The 26,383-nt window shown below is 43.3% G+C and overlaps 1 protein-coding gene across 5 annotated transcripts in view; it reads right to left on the bottom strand.

Annotated features, from left to right (window-relative positions):
• METTL15 (methyltransferase 15, mitochondrial 12S rRNA N4-cytidine) overlaps positions 1–26,383 on the bottom strand; it is a 166,413-nt gene that overhangs the window by 95,202 nt on the left and 44,828 nt on the right. For all 5 annotated transcript variants that reach the window (XM_075927780.2, XM_006111509.5, XM_025185066.3 and 2 more), the window contains exon 3: positions 10,527–10,663. In XM_075927780.2, the coding sequence (XP_075783895.1) occupies positions 10,527–10,663 (137 nt within the window). The remainder of the gene's footprint in view (positions 1–10,526; positions 10,664–26,383) is intronic.

Raw genomic sequence — 26,383 nt, 5'->3', positions numbered from 1 at the left:
TTGTCCAAGCATTTGCTGAATATGAAAAAATATCATGAATTAGTTTTATCTTTTCTTACTATCCCATTGTGCCTATTTCTGCAGTTTGGGCAATAATGGTCTTATAACTCAGTATTCATGATACTATACTGTGTGCAAAAATTAAGCATGAAAAATGACCACAGTTAAAAATATGGTTTGACTAAGGTTATTAAAAGAGTCAAACGAGAAAAAAAAACAATATTCAACAGCTATCAACTTTAAACAACACTTAAGGATCAAAGTGTTAGGACTAACTATTGCAAATGCAGCTAAGCATCATTACCAATTAAATATAAAAACTAGGGTTACAAAAGACCTATTGGATTATCTAGGCATCTCTTGGCTTGTGCGAAAAGATTTTTTTAAATGTGCTGTTTATGAAGAACCTGTCTCTTGTGACTTAAGCAAATACTTGACACATCCATCATAACTCTCTGCTGACTTAAATTCCAAATTCACACTTACTGTATAACTGATGCTCAATCAATGCAGAGAAAAGTGCTTACAAAATGAGAGGGCTGAACTAAACTGCATTTGGTGTTTTTGCCTTTAGCCTATGGTAGTTTATAGTTCATAGCTGTTCACAAATAAAAAAAATGGTTACTAATCTTTCCTAAGTGTAGTTCTTCAAGATGTGTTGTTTATGTCCATTACATGTTAGGTGTGTGTGTGTGTGCGCACTGTGTACATTACAACTAGAGATTTACAACTAGAGATTTTTCCCTTGCTGGAATCCATTGGGCCAGTTCTAGCACCCTCTGCAGCTGTGCACTTGTGAGTCAGTAAAAAAAAAAAGAGGTGTCCTCGGCCCCAAACCTTCTCAGTTTCTTTTTGCTGGTTAACTGGGACAAAGAACAGTTATGAAAAATTAGTAACCATTTTTCTTCAAATGCTTTTTCAGGTCTATTCCATGTTAGGTGACCCACAGGAGGCAAATTCAGAATTCATGGACATGTTGGCTACAACACTCTTCTTGTGAAACTGCAGTGGTCTCAGGCCTGTTGGGTGATGGCATAGTGAATATGAAGATATGCAACAATGATTGGGTTGTGGATCTGCATATGTCCTTAGTATTTGTTGCAAACTCAGAACGGCTCAATTCTGAGATGGATCTGAGGGTGGCTTCCATGGGGATAGGTGTCAGCCTGATATCTCTGTCCTTTTTATTGGCAGGTCTAAAGTCCTGAGAGATCTGGCCCTTCCTTGTCCCTCATATGAATTTCCCTGAAGAACATTAAGCAGTTGCACTGTATGTCATTTATGGGTATGGATTTGTAAAACTATATATACACTAAACTACAATAATTACAAACAAAAAAGAAATTCAAAAGCCACTAGGAAGAAGCCTTATCACAGTAAGAATGATAGTTTCAGCAACTGTCATAGGCTGTAAGAAGGAACTCTAAGAGAAAGTGCAGGGCTGATGGTGCCCCAGTTGAACGGATATTAAAGAGAAAAATATCTGGCACCTGTGCACACATTCTCCTAACATGGAATATACATGAGCAAGCACTCAGAACAGTCGAGTCAAAATGTATTTTAATGTATACATACCCCCCAAAATGCTTTTTCATTTACAACTCTGAAGCAAAATTGATATCCATAAGCTAGTGAGATTAATAAACGCTATTTATGCCATATGGAAACAGTTTTATACTTAAAATGCCAATCTGAATTATCAACATAAACTACTGCAGAAGATAAATTTATGTCTCTGGAGAAATGACCCATCAGTTCATTCCATTCCAATGCTGTATAAATGGGAGATGTACGGGGAAAAAAAGCCCCAAAACAAAACACAAGATTGCATCCATGTGTTCTGTCCTGTTTAAGTATGTGATTTAGTTCTGCCTCAGCTGGTCAAGTAGTGATTTCTCAAGCCGTGGCTCTGAGATATACTACGTCAGAAAGACTGCAAGGATTCTTTTGATAGACATGAGTCTATAGTGTTGACTCAACTTTAGTGCCCATATGAATAGCTTCACATCGGCTTACTGACATGAAGAGGAGTGAAGAAGCCCTTCTGCATTTCATATTGTCAATAAATTATATCAGCTGTAATTCTGTGATTAGAGAGCAGCATTTCTTATGTAAACAACAGTGGAAAAAAAGGATGGGAAAAGAGAATGCCACTTTGGAAACAAATACAATACCTATTTCTAATGATAGAACAATACCTGGCACTTCTAAAATCTTTTCTTCTAGTTGGGAAAGCAAACTCCCCCAGACAACAGGCTGAGTAGGATGTCTGTTTATAGGGAAAAATGGACTTCAAGCCACAGGACTATCGATCCAGAGGGCAAGGTGGGTGTCTTCCTTTGTGTTTTGTGAATGCTGCCTTGATCTCCTGGATTTAAGATTTGAACTAGCCAAGTATTTATTTCCATTTGTGATACTTCTATACAAAATGGTATATATGACTTCACAGGAGCAGTTTTGCTATTCTAGTGTCATCCTTGCTCAGGGAGATGGAGTTTCCATCGTTGCAGATTGTAATTATGCTATGGCATTACACCGGCATAGCTTCTGTAGCGCCCCTTGAGTAGGCACAACCTCAAATGAAGCTGATGACATCATGAATATAAACAGAACTGTAGAAGCTGTCGCCAGTGTGGTGAAGAGGGGAAAAAGTCAGCCTCTACCCCCTCCAGGACTCAGCACATGGGCCAGTTTGTGGGCATCACATTAGGGCAGAAAACTCACACCTACAGGGAGAAAGGAAGGGGAAACAAGCAAGGTTCCCTCCAAGTTGTGGGGTAGCATGGGCCCCTCCCACAGCTGACAGCTCCATGCCCAGCAGCCCTGAGCCCCTTGGTGGGGCTCATTAAGCAACTGCAGGACTACAGCACAGCTTAGAGGAAACCTTGGATTCAAGCCATGCTAGACTTTATCCCATAACCTCCCTGCCACCATACTGTGGGCTCCATGTGGGGTCAGAGCTCCTCAGAGGTTGGGGTGAGTGTGTACTGGGCCTGGTCTCCTTCAACCACTCCCAAGACTCATCACATACTGCTGGTGGCCAATTCCCCCTCTGGGAGCACCATTTGGGACAGAAGTGCCAATTCCCAGGTGCAGAGAGACTCAGAATGGTCGCAAGCTCAGCTTTACACTCATTAGACGCAACACTTGGAACCCAGAGATCCATTCAATTTTGGGATAATAGTCTTCTCCTGATCCCAGCTAATCTAACTAGCCATGTACCTCAAGTAGTAGCAGCATCTGCTGCAGGGCTGAAGGTTCAGCTTTCAAACTGCTGATGATTCATTCTGAGTGTATCTTTAAAAGAAAGCTAGTCATTACATTTACAAAGCTGCTCAAACATGTTGTGTGGGGTTGATGTTGTGTGGGGCTGAAAAGTAAAAAAGTTAAGACTTAAGATTTCTGAACAACCCTAATTCACCTCCCTAATTCACTATAGGATGGATGAACACGGAGGCAAAATTAAGATTACACTTGTAAATCTGGTATTTTTTCCCTTTCAAATATTTGACTTTGCAACCTTAATGAAATCATAGCCATTTTTCTATTTAGCATTTATTTATGGTGTTGTACAGGCTTATTGTAATCTGCACTATCTGCTGTTCTCTGATCTTTCATGACAATTACAATCAGAGGCATTAAGACTGATCACACTCTCAAGGTATTATCAAAAGGAACGTTGTTAGGGATCATATCTCTAGATTGCCTTCCCCCTTCAATTCCACAGGGATTTCAACAACTTCCACCCTTCCACCAACCTTAGCCTGGACCAGTCCACACAAGAGACCCACTTCCTTGACACTACCGTAAAATTAAATGATGGTCACATTTCCACCACCTTATACTGGAAACCTACTGACGGTTACACTTTCCTACATGCCTCTAGCTTCCATCCAAGACACATTTCCCAATCGATTGTTTACAGCCAGGGCCTAAGATACAACCAGATTTGCTCCAATCCCACAGAGACAAACACCTACAGACTCTCTATCAAGCACTGTTAAAACTTAAATACCCACTCGGGGAAGTGAAAAAACAGATTGACAGAGCCAGACGAATACCAAGGCATCAGCTTCTTCAAGATATGCCCAATAAACAAAATAACAGAACTCCACTGGTCATCAGCTACAGGCCCTAAGTTAAACCCCTCCAGCGCATCATTAATCTGCAACAGGCATGTCAAACAGGTGTCTGGAGGGCCGCATGTGGCCCGATCAAAGTTTCTTGCGGCCGCCACTACATTTTATAAAAGAATAAAGTGCGGCCCACTGGCCATTCGGAGCATGTGACCAAGTGCAGATCACAGCTGGCTAGCCGCTCTGCGCACGGCGCCCAGTACATGCTCACGGCCAGCTGGGCTGCTCTGCGCATGGCGCCCAGCACATGATCACAGCCAGGTGGGACGCTCTGTGCATGGCATCCAGCACATGCTTACCGCCAGCCGGGCCTCTCTGCACACGGCGCCCAGCACGTGCTCATGGTTGGCTGGGCCACTCTGCACAGGCATCAAGCGCTTGTTCACAGCTGGCTGCTGTACTCACGCCACCTCAGCACCTGAGGAAGAAGTGTGTGGCGGCGATGGCGGCTCTGGGACCCAGGCATTAGGTTGAAGGGGCTGGGAGTGCCTGGCTATGGGGGAGGAGTGAGGCATTAGGTTAGGGGGACGTCGGGGTGCCTGGCTCTGGAGGAGGGGGGAGCATTAGGTGGGGCAGGCTGGGAGTGCCTGGCTCGGGGGAGGGGGGAGCATTAGGTGGGGGAGGCTGGGAGTGCCTGGCTCGGGGGGGGATTGGACCACAGCCCTTTAGCTCTTCTCCTTGTACAAGCATACAATTCAGAGTTAATTGCATGGTGTCACATACTGTTTCTCAAATAATATGATAGCATACAGTTTCTTTCCACCAAATGGAATGGAATCAAGAATACTGTAATATATACACACACAAAGGGCTGATTTGTGGATCCTACTTTAATTTTCATATGTCCTGAGTTTTAAGTACCTAACTGTACTGTGTTAATATTTGTCATAGGATTTCCTTGGAATATAGGCATTGCCAAATCAGCCAATGGGACCCTCTAGGCTAGTCCAGTATTGTAGCTACAAAAGTGGCCAATACAAGATGTGTCACAGAATGGGGTGTAAGTGAACTCCCACATGTCCACAAGAAATGATAGTGGACAGTTATCTCCGGATAGGGAATATTTCTTCTTCACTCCCATCAGTTTGTGGCTAGCTTATGACCTGAAATATGAGTGGGTTTTAATCTGTTTTTTATCCTACCTATGGTATTTTAGATGTTTTCATGATCAATAAGCCTTCATCCTTTTAAAAATCTAACAAATTTTTGACCTCACTGCTGTTTAATGGCAGTGAGTTCCAAAGATGAATTGGGTAAAAAAAGTTTCCTTTAATCAATTTTTTTTGTCATGTTTTGGCTGTTTGCTCATCAATTCCCACTTTGCACGCCTGATATCTATCTTACATTTTACTTATTTTTATTTCATTTTCTGCTCTATAAACTTAACTTGGGATGGGTTTCCAATTTCTGAAGGATAGCCATTTGACTCATATAACATCAGCTTTAAAGATAAAAAAGGAAAAGGAAATTATCCAGTTTTATATCTAAGTACACCAGCCAGTCAAGGGTAACCGTGGCATACCAATATTGCTAATAAACATGCACTTGTACTTCAGTCAGCCAAAGAGCAATACACTTGTTAGTCTTGCATGGATTATATGTGTAAGAATATTACATGTACCTTTGAAAGTGCAAAGTTTAAGAAATCCTAAGGATAGCATAAAGGCCAGCTTTGCAAGCCACTTGATTCGTTTTGGTAATCCTTCTGGGGACAAATAGACGCTTAGAACAGGCAAGGGAGGAGGATATGGATGCAGAATAAGGCAGCCAACAAAGATGTCATATTTAAATTCCAGGGCAAAAAAAGAATCATCATGTACCTGGTTTACACTGTTTCTTTAAAAAAAATTCAACGGCTATTGTTTGCGTGGCTGAAGCAATTATTCTGAAATATGAGTCTCTCCCTTATTGTTTTGGTCTATACTTGTTTTTATTTCAACAAAACAAGTTATGTATCATATAAAAATAATTAAAAAGTACCTTAAATTTATATTTAAAAATTATAAAAATTATTAGATATGAGCAAATAACAATTTTACACATCTAAGTATTCTATTATATTCAAACAAGACCTGAAAAAATACTATACAATATACCTAAAACATAATCTATAAGAAGAAAGAATTACAACTTTATGACAGAAGTACATTGGTGCCCCTGAAAGTGGTCAGTTTTCGTTTGTGTGGTCCTCAGTAGGCTTCGAGTTTCTTGATCTACAGCTAATCCTGGAAAATAATCCCTCACTCTCACAGGCCTTGAGGGACAGGCCAATACTCGTCTGCAGATAAGCTCCTAACCTGAAACAACCACACAACACAGTTCAATTATACTGACCCAGGAACTTACCCCTGCTATAAATTCTGGTGACAACTCTGTCTACACATCTATACAAGTGACATCTTTAGAGGACCTAACCACATAAGCCACCACATCAGAGGTTCATACAACTGCACATCCACTAATGTGATATATATAATCAAGTGCCAGCAATACCCCTCTGCCATGAATATTGGCCAAACTGGACAGTCTCTATGAAAAGGATCTCAAAGTGACTATACTCTTACAAAGCAATTTCAAAAGCTAGATTGAGAGAGAAGCTCAAGAACTTGTCTTCATTTGCAAAACTGACAACTTTAATCAGAATATGAAGAAAGACATGAACTGGATGGGCCGCTATATTCAACAACCTAATGGCATCAAAAGCTAAATATTGGGCACTTACAGCCCACTCTATTAACCTCATTTAGTACAGACACTTGAATTGACAAGGTTTTTTTTCCTCCTTCTCTTTCCCTCCGTATTCCCCTCTTTTTATGCTATTTATACGTAGCTCTGGACCCATTCCTCCATTCATCTGAAGAAGTGGGTTGTGCCCATGAAAGCTCATGATACCGTCTACATTTTTGGTTAGTCTCTAAGGTGCTACAAGACCATTCATTTTTTAAGTGTTTTTAAGTGTTTAGTTATAGACTAACATGGCTACTTCTCTGAGACTTTCCTCCTTGAGGTAATGCCTGCTGAGCAGAGTAAAGCATGGGGTAATAATGAAGGAGAAGCAGACCTAATCCTTTCCTCTGTGTTCAGTTCTGAGGAAAAACTCCCCCTCTGCTTGACTTGGAGAGTTCTGCTTTTACAGACATTTTCTCTGGGTAAGAAGCGAGGTGTCAACAACTAAGAGATCTGAAGCAGAAGCAAGAGGAGAGTTGGTGCCTGTCTGAATAATTTGTGAGGCCCCTAGCCTTTCAAAAGTAAAGCAGTAGCATCTTTGGGGTTGCGGAGAATGATGACCTGATGGCTAAGCAAGGTGTCTCCTCTCTACGCTCCTCTAAAGGAGGATCTGTCCTCCTCCAGTTTCCTCTCTTCTTTGGAAGAACGATAAATCTAATACACAGGTTACACAGAGACTGTATGCAAAATCTCTTTTGAAATACTGTAAAGTCTTCTAAAATACAGGAAGTTTCCTTTTAGAGATGTAAAATTCTATTTAAAATGTATGTTTAATTAGCCCACTGAACCATGCTGTGGGTGGGAGAATGCTCTGGTAAGGCCAGGCACTGGTTAACCAGTTACCCCAGTAAGACTGCTAGTAAGGCAATGCTTACCGGGTAAGTAGTTTACCCTTTATATCCCTATTTTCTCCCCCTCCCCCAAAAGTTTTCCAGGACAAACTCCCAGGCATTTAAGTTTTATCTGTTTAACAAACACAATATCTGTATCTTGGTCAAGCAAAAACAACAGAATTTTTAGAATATGCCTACACAGCTGCACACATTGCATGTGCAAGGACACACACACACACACACACACACACACACACACACACACACACACACTTTTATTGGCTGGCTATGGCACTGCTATTTGCTTGCCTTAAGCTACCCTGTTCTTATGTCCACATTGTCTTCCCATTATTTTGGTATCGCTGAAGATGAAACAAGGCCACATCAGCATACATCACTGAAATTTATGACTACGGCCACTGGTGAGTAGTCTGGTTAGCAGCATTCCCTGTAAGCTGGGAGCTTGGGCAGCCACCCAGGCGAGATTGAAATGCCACCCAGCTGATCAGCAGAGCATCCACAGTATGTGTTTATATTGGTGGTACACAACTTCACATGCTTTAGTGCACATACAATTTATTCCACACACAAATAGAAAAAATTAGAGGGAACATTGCTGGTTAGTATTTTGATGTACTTTCATCAAACTACCACTATTCCGGTCAACGGAGCCCATGTCTGCTCCCTTTCAACCCACAGTTACCCACAAAATTACATTTGCCTGTCCCCAATACACTTTATCTCTTCTATCTATTTTGCCAAACAGGTTCTGATTCTGAAAACTTGTCTTGTCTCTTTTGTCCTCGAGTTTGAGTAACTGGCTTCTTAGCTTGCAATATATTTTCAGAATCTTCCATGAACTATAAGCCATCTTGGCTCCTATTTTTCTTCTCCCATCTGCTTCTTGTCCCTTGTCGCTTATCTCTTCTCATTTATCTGTTCTTGTTTCTTCTCCATCCACTACGCCTTTAACACAATTTATTAGCTCACACATATACGACTCTCCAATACCGCCAGTAATGTAGAAGCTAAGGATGTTAAATATCAGTTAATTACTAGTCAATAGGCACTTCTGCATTCCTCCTATGAAATGTACAAGAGCCCCAATTGGGGCACTTGTACATTTCAAAGGAGGAATGCAGAACTCCGCGTGTAGTCCGGGGCCAGCGGGAAGTCCCGCTGACTCCAGCATGCAGGCGGGCGTGCCAGCTTTGAAATGTACTAACGTCTCCAGTGGGGGCTCTGGTGCATTCAAAGTGGAAGTGCCCTCATGGCGCCTGGAGTCAGTGGGGGACTTCCCAGCTGATCCGAGGCTTTGTGAAGCATTTCAGTGGAACTCGGGATCAGCTGGGAAGTTCCCAGCTGACCCCGGACTCCACGCGGCGCTACCGCTTTGAAATGCCGCACTGGCACTTCGAAGAGGCAACAGCGCACAGCTGATCCCAGGATCATCTGTGCAGCGCTGCTACTTTGAAGTACCTCCTCTTCCCTCCACTTTGCTGCCTCTATCTGATAGAGGCAGTAGGCGGCATGGGTGAGGGCGGGAAATCGACTAGTCGTCTAGTTCTTAACATCCTTAGCAGAAGCTCCACTCTGGGTCTTTTCATACACCCAGTCAGTCACTACTTCCAATTCAAGTTCAAATATTTGACTTTTTGAAGATAATTTAAATTATCCATGCTATTGAATGAGTTAACAGTTACTTCTAAATTCTATCAAACATGTCCACAGGTCTCCTGGAACTCCATATAGTTATGCGGCACTGGTACATGAGGCAGCATAAATATAAGACATAAAACTGAGTACAAACAGATAGTGTTCATGCTTCAGAATGTGATTTCACCAAATGATGTAAAGAAATAAACTATATATTCTATCCAAGTCACCTGTACTAATGTAATTATTATAATTTGTTAGCTCTAGGATGAACACTAAGCATTCCACAACAACAACAACAACAAAATGCCTGTATTACAGGTGAGACATGAATTGCATGCATGAACTAAATTAAATTTATATGGGAAAACACAATAAATGTTATGTGCAACAAAGGGAAAGGAAGTTGAAGGACAGCAATATTTAATCTAATAACATTTTTGCAATAGATTTGAATAAGTCACCTCTTACAAGAAAAATAGAATCAAGGAATAACATTTGTAATATTAACAATTTTTTAAAAATATATTTCTGAAGAGAACTATTGTCGTTTCTGTCCCTTTTTTGCTTAGCAAATTAAGATCTGAGTAATACATGTGCACAGGAATGCTAGCAGACTCCAGCAGGCAAGATTATGGCCTTATTTACTTGATGACTACATTCTTAAGTCAACACTACAAGTACTAAAGTATAGCAGGAAATGTAATACTGAAACTCAGTAAATTATCTTTGTTTTTTTAAAAGAATCTTTCTAGTGTAAATGAGTCACAGCTAAATTATCTCAATTAAAAACTAAACTTTTATTAAATCAATTTCTTTATTGTGAAAGATTTCTTTTGTGGAAAAAATTAATGTGCAATACATTCTTTTAATGCAAGCTTGTTACTAGAATACTACCAAATTAAACTGATCACGCATGGTTTTAAACACTGCAGTGACTAACTAAAGCACACAGGGCAAGTAGCAGTAGAAAAATACATTAAATTCAAGTAATCGCATACAAATTTAAGGCTTGCATGTAAAAGTGACACTAAGGAAGGGTTTATTCTTTCAATGAAATTAATAGGCCATACTGTAGCAGTTGAACCATTTAAAATTACATACAAGAAAAAGTATGGTGTTTGACACCCCACAATTACCATAGATAAGGTAAGAAAAGCAGAATTATACTTACGGATATGATTCCGAAAGTTGCTGAGCTATTTTATAAGCTGCTGGGTCTCTGTCTAGTGCATATATTGTAATATCAGTTACTTTCTGTAGAAGGGCTGCAGTATGACCTCCTGCTCCAAACGTCATATCAAGCATATGCTGTTGAATGCAAAAGTAGTAATACTGTTACTTAATAATACAAAGTACTGTTGATTTAAGCCTTTTCTAGTTAACCTCTCTAACATGGTGTGGAAGAATAAATATTAAATCAATTTCACAAGTTTTTTAAAAAACAGCTTAAGGTAACTTTCATTGAACATGCTTCAGAGAACACAGCAGACCAATTCACATTTATTTTCTTTTGTTCGTGTTGTGATCCCATATGGACACAATGAGGTCAGTCACTTCTCTGAAACATCACATCTCCCCTTTCTCCTTCCTTCAGACTTCAAAAGGAGGTTGAGGGGAGTCTAAGCACTTCATAAATCTACTCAGCAACTTGTGGAATGGTGCTTAAAAGGAAGGATAATGGGTAGGTACAGAATATCAGTGTTTCACAACTTTTCCAGATCCCAGCTTGCGATGGGTAGACAAACACCCTCACAGACTTGTCCCCGTGTCAGATCCTGCTTCTACTGAAGCTGCTACGTCTCTTTCTACTTTTCTGCATCTGCTTCTCCCCGCCCCCTTTCCTGGGCATATTTTATCCCTCTTTGCATCTATTCTTATTCCCTTCACTTCTTTCCTGGATCTCTTCTTATTCCTTTCACTCATTCAAAGGCTACACACTGGGATCAACTGCAGTGCAGCTTTCCTTGAAGCTAAGTATAGTGCTACGGAAGAAAAGGAAAATAACTAATATTTGGACTAGTAGTATCCACTCTCTACTTGCACCTCTTCTGTACTAAACACATGAACTATTCCAACATTAAGGGCTACCTATCATTAAAGGAGCATATTTAGAAAGACGCTGCACTGCCTATACACTAATGTTAGCAGTCTGGCTAGCAAAAAAGAGAAACTGGAATTGCTTATTTATGAGCATACATTTTATCTAGTTGGTATTACTGAAATCTGGGAGGATTGCAATTTTAAAATAAATGGTTTCCTAATTTGGAAGGATCAAGAGGGGAAAAAAGGCAAGGGAGTGGCAATATATAGAAAAAACAGATTAATCTGTTTCCAAGTCACTCATTTTCAGAAGAAAATGATCTTGAAAGCTTACAGATCAATGTCCTAACACAAAGCACAAGAGGGTGTATTAGTTGATGTCAACTCACACTAGGGAACAGAATGAGTGGGTCCTCACAAACCTGTCATGAATAGAAAAACAGGCTGTGTGAACTTGGGTGACTTTCATTTGGTTAACATATGTTGGAAGTCTCCTGCTGATGGCTTTGAAAGAAACTGACTACAGAACTCAAAATGAATGGTAATTGAGGGTATGTCTACACTGCCACCCTAGTTCGAACTACCGTATTTTCCGGCGTATAGGGCGACTGGGCGTATAAGACGACCCCCTATCTTTTTAATTAAAAGATAGGGTTTCATCTTATACCCCAGCGCCCCTCCGCCTCCTTTGCTCCCGGTGTCCCTGGTCTGCTGGAGATGGTCCCCAGCAGACCAGAGGCACCGGGAGCAAAGCCGCAGCAGCTTTGAAAGCCTCGGGGGAAGCCGGCGGGGGGGCATCCCAGGCGTGCCTGGGCTGCTCCCCCGCCGGAGCCCCTCCGCGGCTTTGAAAGCCTCGGGGGAAGCCGGCGGGGGAGCAGCCCAGGCGCGCCTGGGATGTATACCTGGCGTACAAGACGACCCCCGATTTTTGGGGGATGTTTTTTAACATCAGAGGTCATCTTGTACGCCGGAATATACGGTAGGGTGGCTAATGTAGGCATTCGAAGTTGCAAATGAAGCCCGGGATTTAAATATCCCGGGTTTCATTTGCATCGTGCCGGGCGCCGCCATTTTTAAATCCCCATTAGTGTGGACTCCGTGCCCATGGCTACACGCGGCATGGAGTAGGTAGTTCAAATTAGGCTCTCTAATTCGAACTACCGTTACTCCTCATGGAAATCCCGGGCTTCATTTGCAACTTCAAATGCCTACATTAGCCACCCTAGTTCGAACTAGGGTGGCAGTGTAGACATACCCTGAGGTATAAATATGATCAAGCCATGATCAATTGTAACATTCAAACAGAACTGTCACTGGGTGGAGCTACTCCCCAGCACCAAGGTATGCACTACTACACTAAATCTCCTTCAAGAAGGCTTATTTTCTTAATTGAAATGAGGTACACAAACAGAAACAGGTACTAGCTACAGGCGTAAAGGGAAACAAGAAGACCTTTTATAAATACATTAAAAGCAAGAGGAAGACCAAGGACAGGGTAGGCCCACTGCTTAGTGAGGAGGGAGAAGCACTAACAGGAAACTTGGAAATGGCGGAGATGCTCAATGACTTCTTTGTTTCGGTCTTCACCGAGAAGTCTGGAGGTGTGCCTAACGTAGTGAATACAAGCAGAGAGAGGGTAAGTTTAGAAGATAGGATACACAAAGAACAAGTTAAAAATCACTTAGGAAAGTTAGATGTCAGCAAGTCACCAGGTCCTGATGAAATGCATCCCAGGATACTCAAGAAGCTGATAGAGGAGGTATCTGAGCCTTTCGCTATGATCTTTGAAAAATCATGGCAGACAGGGGAGATTCCAGAAGACTGGAAAAGGGCAAATATTGTACCCATCTATAAAAAGGGGAATAAGAACAACCCAGGAAACTACAGACCGGTCAGTTTAACGTCTGTCCCAGGGAAGATAATGGAGCAGGTAATTAAGGAAATCATATGCAAACACTTGGAAGGTAATAAAGTGATAGGGAATAGCCAGCATGGGTTTATGAAGAACAAGTCATGCCAAAGTAATCTGATAGCTTTCTTTGATAAGATAATGAGCCTTGTGGATAAGGGAGAAGCGGTGGATGTCATATACCTAGACTTTAGTAAGGCATTTGATACGGTCTCGCATGATATTCTTATTGATAAACTAGGCAAATATAACTTAGATAGGGCCACGATAAGGTGGGTGCATAATTGGCTGGATAACCGTAGTCAGAGAGTTGTTGTTAACGGTTCTAAATCCTGCTGGAAAGGGATAGCAAGTGGAGTTCCTCAAGGGTCTGTTTTGGGACCCATACTGTTCAATATCTTCATCAATGATGTAGATATTGGGATAGAGAGTACGCTTATTAAGTTTGCAGATGATACCAAACTGGGTGGGGTTGCAACTTCTTTGGAGGATAGGGACATAATTCAAAATGACCTTAGAAAGTTAGAGAAATGGTCAGAGGTAAACAGGATGAGGCTTAATAAAGAGAAATGCAAAGTGCTCCACTTAGGAAGGAACAATCAGTTCCATACATACAAGATGGGAAGCGACTGTCTAGGAAGGAGCATTGCGGAAAGGGATCTAGGGGTCATAGTGGACCACAAGTTGAATATGAGTCAACAGTGTGATGCTGTTGCAAAAAAAGCAAATATGATTCTAGGTTGTATCAACAGGTGTGTTGTAAGCAAAACTCGTGAAGTCATTCTGCCGCTCTACTCTGCACTAGTTAGGCCTCAGCTGGAGTACTGTGTCCAGTTCCGGGCGCCACATTTCAAGAAAGATGTGGAGAATTGGAAAGGGTACAGAGAAGAGCGACAAGAATGATTAAAGGTTTAGAGAACATGACCTATGAAGCCAGGCTTCATGAACTGGGCTTGTTTAGTTTGGAAAAAAGAAGATTAAGGGGGGACATGATAGCGGTTTTCAAATATCTAAAAGGGTGTCACAAGGAGGAAGGCGAAAATTTGTTCCTCTTGGTTTCTGAGGACAGGACAAGGAGTAATGGGCTTAAAGTGCAGCAGGGGAGGTTTAGATTGGACATTAGGAAAAAATTCCTAACTGTCAGGGTGGTCAAATATTGGAATAAATTGCCAAGGGAGGTGGTGGAATCTCCCTCTCTGGAGATATTTAAGAACAGGTTAGATAGACATCTGTCAGGGATGGTGTAGATGGAGCTTGGTCCTGCCTTGAGTGTGGGGGGCTGGACTCGATGACCTCTCGAGGTCCCTTCCAGTCCTATGATTCTATGATTCACATATGGTTAAAAAAAGGGATTAAACCCCGCAGTGTTTTGTTTCCTTTTTGGAACTTTATTATACAGATTTTGGCCTGCATCTTCTCTCCCATTAACACGCTTACTTCTGATTAGGTGTTTAGTTATTATTTACTCGAAGAAACTGTGGAGATGTTAGTTGCTGAAGTCATACCGACCATCACATATCCAGATAATATGACAAAATTTAAATGCTCACTTTTTAAACTAAATTCTGTAGATCTGATGTTTCACTAATGAGTTCTCTACTACACCAGCTCTGTGGAAATGTGATTCAAACACATTTCTCCTCTTCGCTCCAAAAGTTCGCTTGTGTTGACTTTAATTGTTCTAATAGGATGAAATGACCAACACATTTCAACAAAAGCTTATTCAATACTTTGGAGACATTGACTATAAATGAGCTACACTAACAATCACATATATAAGTTAAAACAATAGAATCGATAGTGCAAAGGAAACTAAAAGAAGAATAATATGTGCTGATGGTTGGTGCCTAAAATTAAGATCTGGCATGATGATACCGTGGTAACAACCTTAGCGGCTGAAGCTTACCAGGTTAGTGGTTAATCAGTGACCCGGAGAGGCTGGAGCAGTGTTCTGCACAACTGGGTGAGGGGTCTCTCCAGCCTGGCCGGGACCTGCACACCAGAGCAGCCCACAGCTCGACTGACGCAGCCCACAACCCACATCACGAGGGGCTGCTTCAGCCCAATCTGGTCTCCTGCCCAGGGGATCCTGATTTAGCATTTAAACATAACATTTAACAGGTTAATATTTTAAACAAGATTTTACATCCCTAATGTGCATCCCACAGTGCCTGATATCACAATGTAGTGCTAGGCATTTTGGGAATATCAGCCACCTCTTTGCTTCCCAGCCCTCCCACAGTTTCCAACAGCTTACTTTCGAGCCATTTGAAACTGACAATCCTTGCTGTGCACTCCAGCACCTGTTGCGAGAAATCATGGATCCCAGACTTCTCTCCCCTGCTGTGTTCAATGTGCTTAGGACACCACACATTGCAGCAAAGCTACTTACTTATGACCTAGTATCAGAGGAAAAAGACTTGGATGCGGACAACAATGTGAATGACAGGGACAGCGGTCACATGAAATTTCATTTGGCTGTCACACAGCAGCTGTGCAGAATAGAACATCGCTTTTGGTCTAGGGAAACCAACACCGAGTGGTGGGATTACACTGTCATGCAGGTGTGGGAAGAAGAGCAGTGGCCACAGAACTTTTGAATGCCTAAAGCAACCTTATTGGAGCGGAGTGCTGAGCTGGCTCTTGAACTGCATTGCAAGGACAGGAGAATGGGAGCTGCTCTCTCCGTAGAGAAGCATATCGCAATTCCTGTGTGGAAGCTGGCAACTTCTGATTGCTACCATTCAGCTGCAAATCAGTTTGGAGTAAGGAAATCTACTGCTGTGGCAGCACTTATGCAAGTGTACAGGGCAATAGATCATTTTGTTGCATAGGACTGTGAATTAACATAGGGTATGTCTACACTACCCCGCTAGTTCGAACTAGCGGGGTAATGTATGCATACCGAACTTGCTAATGAAGCCCGGGATTTGAATTTCCCGGGCTTCATTAGCATAAAGCCGGCACCGCCATTTTTAAAAGCCGGCTAGTGCGAACCCTGTGCCGCGCGACTACACGCAGCGCGGGCTAGATAGTTCGAACTAGGTAGCCATTCCGAACTATCTGTACGCCTCTGAAGGTGGTGGCTACAAGCTTTTGCTTACATAAGATATGTGAGAATAAGGCTGAAGTGTTTACTTGTGCATGGAGCACTGAGGCACAGTGCTTGGGCACATGGTTTGGACAGCCAGACACTTGTGCTGTCAGAAGAGCCCATACAGTGGCTATCAATACCAGGGAGGTTCTGAGGAACCACTGTGACAATGAGGGGTGCTGATATTCCTGTATTCTGGGGTTGCTCATCCCCCTCTCACCTCGAGCAAGGCATTTCAATGAAACTAAGCGATGTTAGAAACTTCCACAAGGACAAGTGTGATTGATATGGGCTGTGTCACACAAAATAAACTCATGGAAACCTGCATCAGTTTTGTCTTTATTGATCTTTTTCAATCAGTCACACACACAGGGCGAATGCTTGGTTGTAAGGGTTATTAGAAAACCTCACACCTGTGTTAATATCCAGCTGTCAAAGTCACAGCTGCTGTGACAGGGAGTGGAGTGTGCTGGAAAAAAACATTAGCAGACTGTGAAAATAAGTGTGTGGTTGACTAAATCTGTCAGGGATGGCCACCTCATCTCCTCTCCGCTGTAGCAAGGCAACTTACCAGCCTGCATGGCAGCTGTCCATTTCGTCTCATCCCGCTGCAACAAAGTAATTTACCCTGCATCTCTTCTCTTGCTTCATGCACCACGTCCAGTTGTTAAGACTCCTCATGAGTCTTGAAACTTGAGAACAATTCCTGGTGGCCTGCCACTCCAGTAGACCCCGTAGTGAGCCATTCCTCCTCTGCTTCCACCTCTTCACCAAAAGCTTCTGAATCTGGATTATGTCCTGTTTCTGCTGATGTCTCTGTCGTGTAGGAAGTATCTACAGAGTCCTTGGCTGTGACCATGGAGTCCCCTCCCAGGATTGCATCCAGTTCCTTATAAAACGGCATGTGTTGGGTACAGCACCAGACTGGCTGTTTGCTTTCTTTGCCCTTCCAGTATGTCTGTTGGAGTTCCTCTGTCTTGGCTCTAAATTGCAGGATGTCTCGATCATACCCCTTTGCACAAAGGGCTTGAGAATTGTGTACCAGTAGCAGTTCCTACAGGTCACTCACAGTTGCAACTGAACTGTTTCTTCATCCCCATATACTCATAGATCCAAAAGCTCTGGCATGTTCCATGCAGGAGAGCATCTTGAGAGACAGCCACTCGCTTCCCCAAGAAGAAGCTATGAGGAGCACTAGACAATGAGCCAACCAGCAGGAAATGGATTTTAAAGTTTCCAGCAGTGAAGAGAGGGGGATAGAAAAAAGTCACTTGCAGAGGTATAAGTTTTTTGTCACTGAAACTGGGTATTTTTTGTGACTTCTGTCCTGTTTCAATGTGAAAGCTCTGTAGGTTTTGTACCCAAAAAGAGAGTTTTGGCAACAAAACTTGCCAATGTAGACGAGCGCTAAGGTTTAGCAACACAGTTGTCAGGAGCAGCAGGTATAAGAGGCGGGAAAAGGCACTGCCTTCCCAAACTGCCAACCTCACCTCACCCATACTCCACTCCAAGAACAACTACTGTAGGCATTTTGGGGTGGAGTGTTGCTGCCCCCAAGTTCCCAACCTCCCACATGCTGCTCTACCTCCCCATAGTACTCCAGGTAGGCAGAAGGGGTGGACCTAGAAGTTTGCCTTCTGCAGCCCTACTTTCACCCACTGCCCATAATGATTGTGTCACTATGTCTGGCAGTATGAATGCCATTTACTGGCATTTTCACCAACAAAATAGTTCCACCCCCTAGGAACAGGGTTTATGTTGTCAACTGGAGAGCCTCTTGCCAACAATGAGCTATTCACACTGCCATTTGATGTGGAAAAGCTTTTATCTTGGGGGGAGTAGATTAGGCTTTTTAAAGCATCTGTGAATGACAACGTTTTGTTGTTCAACTGGTAGTGTAGTTACAGCATCTTGCTGCCTCCCAGTGAGAGGCTGCCTGGGATGGGAGGGACAAGCCCAAATGTCCAGGCTCTGGCTGTCCTCTTTATCCCCACCTCTCAGGGGTGCAGAGCCCTGAGAGCCAGAGCTCTTAAACAACAAAAAGGCAACACAGTTCACACCTCCCTCGACTTATTCTTATGCCTTCCTTGGAAAGCCTGCCCCATAGTTTGAGAACTGCTGCTCTAGCCTGATTCTTTCCAATCCAATAAAATAGAACATTTTATCCCCATGGTCCTGTAAATACCAGTAAAAGATTACAACACAAAATCTTCATGTTTGTAATAAAGACTTCCCCTTAGGAAGTTTATGTTCAGTTTGTGATCGTACATATATATTCATAATACATTGATAGCAACAACTAGAAACTTTATGACGTTCTCTCCAATATAATTATACATCAACAAAAAGCTCCTTTTTCTTAATTTTGTAAACAAGATGATTTTCTATTGAAAAAGAAATCTCACAATAAATACTTTATGATACCTTATATTATTGTAGTTTAAACTACATTTGCTTTTCAATAGAATTTACTCCACTACACCTCTCACAGCTTTGTAATTAGCTTTCTTCTAATTTTTAACAAAATGAGGTTTGAAAAAATATGTGGTAACAAAATATTGAAATAATGTAAGTCTTCTGTGGGGAGCCTCTCACACTCATGGACTAGAGAGCAGATTCCTGTTAACTTTTGACATAACTCCAAAGATAATATTTTTGGAATTGAAATTAATGTTTCCTTTTAATTCATAATACGCAATGTGGGAGGGCCCGGGCTGGAGACAGGAATAAGTCACATGTGGGGTATGTGGAGGGGTTTCTTGGGGCCCATAAATTCTAACACTGACCCTGCACTTTTGTGCCAAAATCCTGAACAAAAATACTAAGTAAGATGGGTCCTAAGACTCAATGCTGAGGAACTCCACCAATAATCACCCTGCAGCCTGACAGTTCACTTTTATGTATGACCCACTGTAGTCTCCCCTTTAAGCAGTTCCTTATCCAACTTTCAATTCCCATATTCATTCCCATCTTCTCCAATTTAAATAACAAATTTCCCACATGGAATTGTATCAAATGTCTTACTGACATCCTGGTAGAATGTATCTACTCTATTTCCTTTTGTCTAAAAAGAGGGAAATCAAGTTGGTCTGGCACGATCTACTTTTTGTAAAACCATGTTGTATTTTATCTCAATTACCATTTACCTCTGTGTCCTTAACTGCTTTCTATTTAAAATTTTATCCCAAGATCTTCCACACAAACTAACAGGCTTGCAGTTTCTGGGTCACGCCTCCTGTTCCTTTTTTTTAAAGAAAAATACAAACTATATTAGCAATTTTCCAGTCATACTGTATAGGCCCTGAGTTTATGGATTCATTAAAAATCCTTGCTGTATGGCTTGCAATTTCATGAGACAGTTCCTTTAATATTCTTGGGTGGAAATTACCCAGGGCATCCAATTTGCTCCCATTAAACTGTATGAGTTTGACTTTCAGCTCAAATGAGGATATAAAAGTAGAAAATATCAAATATCCATTAGCTATCCTACAAGTATCCCAAAAATACTTATTACCCTTATTAAAAATGGAGGAAAAGTATTTGTTTAAAGATAATCTAGGCATGGCCAAACATCTTATCCCCACTCCATCCTCAGTGCATAGTGATACACTTCTTGTTTTCTTTTCATTTATATGGCCACAGAACCTTTTATTACTGGTTTTAAGTTTTAACTTTTTCCTCAGACTTTCTGACCTCAAAAATGTAGTATTCCTTGCTGATCCTTCCCATTTTCCATTTCTTTTAAGCTTCCTACTTTCTCTCTATGACCTTCATATACTTATACATGTGCATTTTCTTGGGAATAGTTTGAGGCACATGAGATCCTGTGCAAATCATAGGGGTCAGATTCTTATTTAGAGTAAGATCCCTTTTTATCGTTTGAGCAATGAAAAATGTTTAAAGTGGATTTATGTGACATTCATACGAGGGAGGTAAGCAACTAGTTGCTTGCCTCCACTGCTTCCTGTCAGAGGCAGCAAAGCAGGGTGGGATGGGGCGAGGAGCAGAAGCCAGTGCCCACTCTAGGTGTCAGGTCCCATCCCAGCGCCACGGCTCGGAGATTTCTCATAGCCGTGTTCCGCCAGCTCGTGCATGCGTGCTTCCCCAGCGAGGCGTTTGCACCTTTGATCAGCCGCGTGTGAGCCGGCAACCGTTAGTTCCTCTCACCCACTCATCTAAAAGAAACAAACAATTCTGGAGTGGGGAGAAAGGGCGGGTCGTGGAGCACCCACGGGGCACATCTTGAAGAACAATAGTTACTTCACAGGGTGAGTAACTTCCTCTTCTTCTTTGAGTGGCCCCGTGGGTGCTCCACTCTAGGGGTATGTCTACACTACCCCGCTAGTTCGAACTAGCGGGGGTAATGTAGTCATCCGCAGTTGCAAATGAAGCCCGGGATTTGAATTTCCCGGGCTTCATTTGCATGAAGCCGGCCGGCGCCATTTTTAAATGCCGGCTAGTTCGGACCCCGTGCCGCGCGGCTACACGCAGCACGGACTAGCTAGTTCGGATTAGGCTTCTAATCATGGAACGAGGTGTACAGCTAGTTCGGATTAGAAGCCTAATCCGACTAGCTAGTCCATGCCGCGTGTAGCCGCGCGGCACGGGGTCCAAACTAGCCAGCATTTAAAAATGGCGCCGGCCGGCTTCATGCAAATGAAGCCCGGGAAATTCAAATCCCGGGCTTCATTTGCAACTGCGGATGACTACATTACCCCTGCTAGTTCAAACTAGAGGGGTAGTGTAGACATACCCTAGGTGACTCCAGAATAGTACATAGGACAGAGTTAGAGCGCTCCGGAATCAAGACTACCAGCACCATAAAGTACTGCTATAGCCACAGAAGAGTTTGAAGCAAACTGATTGATTACAGCATAATGCTTCATAAAAGTCACATTAGAAGACCATGTTGCTGCTCTGCAAATGTCACAAAAAGACACTCCGCTCAGAAAAGCTGTGGTCGTAGCAACTGCTCTAATCGAATGAGCCCTCGGAAGAGAAGGGAGAGGCTTCCCTCGTAGCAGGTGACACATGGACATGCATGAAACTATCAGCCTGGAGATGCGCTGAGAAGTTAGAGGTTGTCCCTTTGAACGGTGTGCTAATGATTCTAAAAACCCGCGTTCTATCAATGTAAGACGCTAAGCAACTCCTTACGTCCAACATGTGTAGCAGCGTTGCTTGCGTTGAGGTATGGGGTTTAGGCGAGAAACATGGTAAAACCACCAGTTCATTTATATGGAATTTAGAAGAAATCTTCAGAATAAACACCGGATGGGTCCTCAGCGTCACCGAATCCTTGGAAAAAATCCTAGAAGGAGGTGAGGCCATAAAAGCTACTATCTCACTCACTCTGCGAGCAGATGTGAGAGCTAGGAGGAAGAGAAGCTTGACAGTAAGTAACTGCAACGGTACTGTAGCCAAGGGCTCAAAGCGAGGATGAGTCAAAGTTTGTAGGACTAGATCCAAGTCCCATAGAGGTGGAGGAGGTCTCCGCGAAGGATGAAGGTTCGAGAGCCCTTTCAAAAATCTTTTGGTAATGGGGTGCGCAAACAAGGAGACATCCCCATCCCTACGATGGAATGCATTAATTGCTGCCAAATGTACTCGCAGAGATGCGACTGCCAGGCTGTTGTCATGCAGTTGCAAGAGGTATTGTAATATACAGGGTAGAGTTGCGGAACGAGGATCTACAGCATTATCTGCACACCATGCCTGGAACCTGGACTACTTAGCTGTATAAGCTGATCAGGTAGATTGTTTCCTACTATGCATTAAGACTTCCCTGACTCGCTGAGAACAGGACTGCTCTGAGTCGGTAAACCAACCTACGCCGTGAGGTGCAGAACTTCGGGTCTCGGGTGATTGAGAAATCCATTTTCTTGGGTCAACAGAGTCGGAAGAGAAGGCACAAGATATGCTGCTCTCACTGAATACGGTGGAGCACTGAAAACCAAGGCTGATGAGCCCACGCCGGAGCTAGAAGGATTACCCGGGCTCTGTGTGTTGATCTTCTCGAGAACCTTGGAAATCAAGACTACTGGGGAAAAGGCATATAGTAATGACCTTCCCCAGTGGAGAAGGAAGGCGTCCCCCAGAGACTGACGTCCTATTCCGGCTCTTGAACAATAGGAGGGACATTTCGCATTGTGTTCCGTCGCGAATAAATCTATCGCTGGAAACCCCCATCGGGCAAAAATACGAGTCAGTACATCCGTGCGAATCTTCCATTCGTGGTTGTGAGGGAAACACCTGCTGAGAGAGTACGCTATTAAGTTGTCGACACCTGGAAGATACAAAGCTGTTAGAATGGTGTTATTGCTGTCACACCAATTCCATAATCGAATGCTCTCCGCACAAAGAGAACGAGACCGGGCACCTCCTTGTCTGTTGATATAAAACATGGTCACCACATTGTCCGTCAAAATCCTGGTAGTTGTATTCCAAATCTGCAATCGAAAATGCTTGCAAGCATGGCGTACTGCTCTCAACTCGAGGACATTGATATGCAATAGCATTTCCTGTGTCGACCAACGTCCCTGGACTGTGCAACTGTCCATGTGAGCTCCCCAACCCGTTGGGGAAGCATCTGTTGTTATCTGTTTTGTAGGTTGTGGGCGATGAAATGGGACGCTCGCAAGAAGATTGGCTGGGTTGACCCACCACTGTAGGGACTCCCGGACATACTGCAGCACCACTATTGGTCTGTGAACACTATGCTTCGCTGGAACGTAAATGGTGGCCAGCCAGTGCTGGAGGCAACGAAAACGTAACCTTGCATTGCGTACTACGACGTTGAGAGCAGCCATATGCTCCATCAACTGTAGACAGACGCGTGTGGGAATTGTCGGAGCAAATACTACAGTGTGCACCAGATCTTTGATCGCCGTAAAACATTCTGTTGGTTAGTATGCTCGTGCCATGGTGGAATCGAGTCGTGCGCCTATAAAGACGAGGTTCTGGGATGGAACTAGTGATGATTTCTTCACGTTTATGAGAGGCCCAGAAGAGCAAATGTGTTGGACACACTGTTCGAACCATAAGACGTTTCCGAAAACGTTGTGCCTCTAATGAGGCAATCATCCAAAGAGGGGAAAATTGTCACTCCCAATCTGCGCAGATGGGCCGCAACCACTGCCAACATTTTGGTGAAAACCCTGGGAGCACATGCCAGACCGAAGGGTAGAACTTTGTATTGATAGTGCTTGTTTCCCAATTGAAAACGAAGGAAACGTCTGTGAGCCACGTGGATAGCTACGTGGAAATAAGCGTCTTGTAAGTCGAGGACTGCAAGCCAATCCCCTTTGTTCAACGACGGAATGATAGTTGTTAAGGCTACCATCTTGAAACGAAACTTACGAAGGTGTTGATTTAGCTTTTGAAGGTCTAGAATGTGTCTCCAGCCTCCCGACTTCTTTGGTGTGAGAAAATATCAGGAATAAAAGCCTTTTCCCGAGAACTGCTTGGGAACTCTCTCTATTGCCCCAATGTCGAGTAAACATTGAACTTCTTGTTGTAGCAGTTGCTCGGGAGAGGGGTCCCTGAAAAGGGACGGGGCGGAGGAGTGGTAGGGGGAATAGAGAGAAAGGGAATGGAAAGACCGGATTGCACTATCTCTAGTACCCATCTGTTCGTGGTGATGTCGGACCAATGATGGTAAAATGACCGTAGGCGATGATGAAAAAGATGGATAGTCTCGTCTTCCATGTTGATTGCAGGTAGCTGGCTTGCATCCTCAACAGACAAGTCAATTTGCTGCTTAGTTGACGATTGATTGGTCGAACTGCCCTGTTGGGGTCGTTTGCGCTGAGGACGTTGTCTAAGGCGTTGATTGTCGAAGGGATGTGATTGTTGTCTGCAGAAATTAAAATCATATCTTCGTTGATAAGGAAAATAATGTCTACGTTTGAAGGAGGGAGAGTACAATCCCAAGTGTACGTAGAGTGGTGCGTGAATCTTTTCCCGAGTGGAGGACTTCGTCGGTGTTTGCGGCAAAAAGCTTAAGCTTGTCAAACGGTAGGTCCTCAACCTTGCTTTGCATGTCCTTTGGGGCTCCTGCAAATGACAGCCACGATGATATCCTCATGGCAATACCTGTGGCAGTAGCTCTAGATGTGTGTCAGCCACGTCTATGTCTATTTGCAGTGCTGTACTACATGATAGGTTCCCTTCTTGGACTTCAAGAGTGGCTTCTTGTTGTCCGGGAGATGATGAAGTAACTCCGCTAATTTGGAATAATTATCAAAATTATGGTTTGATAGGTGCGCTGAATAATTTGCGATGCGCAGTAGAAGTGTGGCTGAGGAGTAGACCTTCCTACCAAAAATGTCCAATTTTTTATTGTCCTTGTCCGGAAGCGTATTTTTGTACCGTGGCGCTTTAGCCCTACATTGTGCTGCGTCCACTAACAATGAGTTAGGCTGAGGATGATTGAACAAAAAATATTTTTTACCGGCGAAAGGATTGGATTTCGTCGGCCTTTTTACTCGTAGGTGTAACCGATATTGGGGTCTGCCATATTTCATCCGCCACTTCCATGATCGCATCATCAACAGGTAAGGCGATCTTTGCATGTTGTTGTGGACGGAGGTTTTTCAAGAGACGGTGCTTTTTAACCGGAATATCCGTTAGCTGTATTTCCTGCGTGCCCGCCACACATTTAAAGAGGTCTTGGAATTGTCTCAGATCATCCGGTGGTGAGACGTCAGCTGGAAATATAGTCTCAAACAGAGATAACGAGGAGCAGTCTGCTGGAGAAGTTTCCGGTTTGGGGTCTTCAACATCAGACAACTGCCCCTCTTCCGGCTCAGACTGGTCTAGTTGGATCATTGGACTCTTAGATGGAGAAGGTGAGTCTAGGTGCTGCGATTGATGAGGTAAGTATTTTTCACTCAATGGTTGACAAATGCAGGAGGATCCCCTACGGGAGGACAATGTACAATCACACCGGGGACGATCATCATATGGTCTATGGTAGCTGTCATAATAGCGCTCAGAACGCAAAGGAGAGGGGTGGCGTGACGAGCGTGCACTACCATGCTGGATATAATAGATGTGGCATGGGGAGCGTCTACCAGGCTCGTATCTTGAGGATCGACCAGGTGAGCAGGACCATGAACGGGACCAACGTGTTTCTAGATACACTGTGTCCCTATAAGTACGGTGTCCATACGTGACCCATGTAGGAGAAACACTATAGTCACGATAGCGACCGTACCTTCACGGTGAAAAATCTGGAGACAGGGAACTGTCTCTATAATAAGTCTTTGATAATGCCTTCCTATGTAGGGAGGTGTCTTCCGCCCTAACAGCCACAGGAGAGCCAGGCACCGAATAGCAGTGGAGCGGTGCCGGGGAAAGCAGCTGTTGCTGCGTTGATGCCGGTGCCGGCAGAGTGTCCAGTGCTGGAGTCAGCAGCGGTGCCGGGCCTGAGGCATCAAGACCTTCTGCCTCGGAGCCCGGTGCCAGAGGAGACGGTGCCGCCATAAGCAGGGCCAGTGAGGTAGGCGCTGTGATAGCCAGTGCCACTGAAGCCAGTGCAGAGTGGCTGGTCAGTTGCGGCACCGGCGTCAATTTCACAGAGCGCACAGCTGAGGCCAGTGCAGACTTGCTGGCTAGCTGCGGCACTGCTCTCGATGCCAGCGCCGAAGCTGCTCTCGCTCTATGTTTTAATAGCTATGTTTTAAAGAATAATTTCTGTAAGTTACAGTCATCTCTTTATTTTAACAAACAAACACTGAATAGCTAAAATGCAAAATGTTTGGAAAACATATAAATAAATCTAAATACTTTTTTAAACAAGGAAGGTGTAACATTTGTTAACAATTTTGACTTGATATATACGAAATTATGCCATGCCGTTTTAAAGGGCCATAAAATGTCAACAACTGAAGAAACAACAGGGTTTCAATTATACTTTCTCATTAAAAACTGAGGGCCAAATTATGTCCTCAGGCTTACTGGTATAACTTCTTTCAGTGGAGTT

Source organism: Pelodiscus sinensis, chromosome 5 (genome assembly GCF_052426305.1).
Source record: "Pelodiscus sinensis isolate ZL-2025 chromosome 5, ASM5242630v1, whole genome shotgun sequence".
NCBI lineage: Eukaryota > Metazoa > Chordata > Testudines > Trionychidae > Pelodiscus > Pelodiscus sinensis.
Note: the sequence above shows the minus strand (reverse complement) of the source record. Positions and strands in the feature narration are given on the sequence as shown.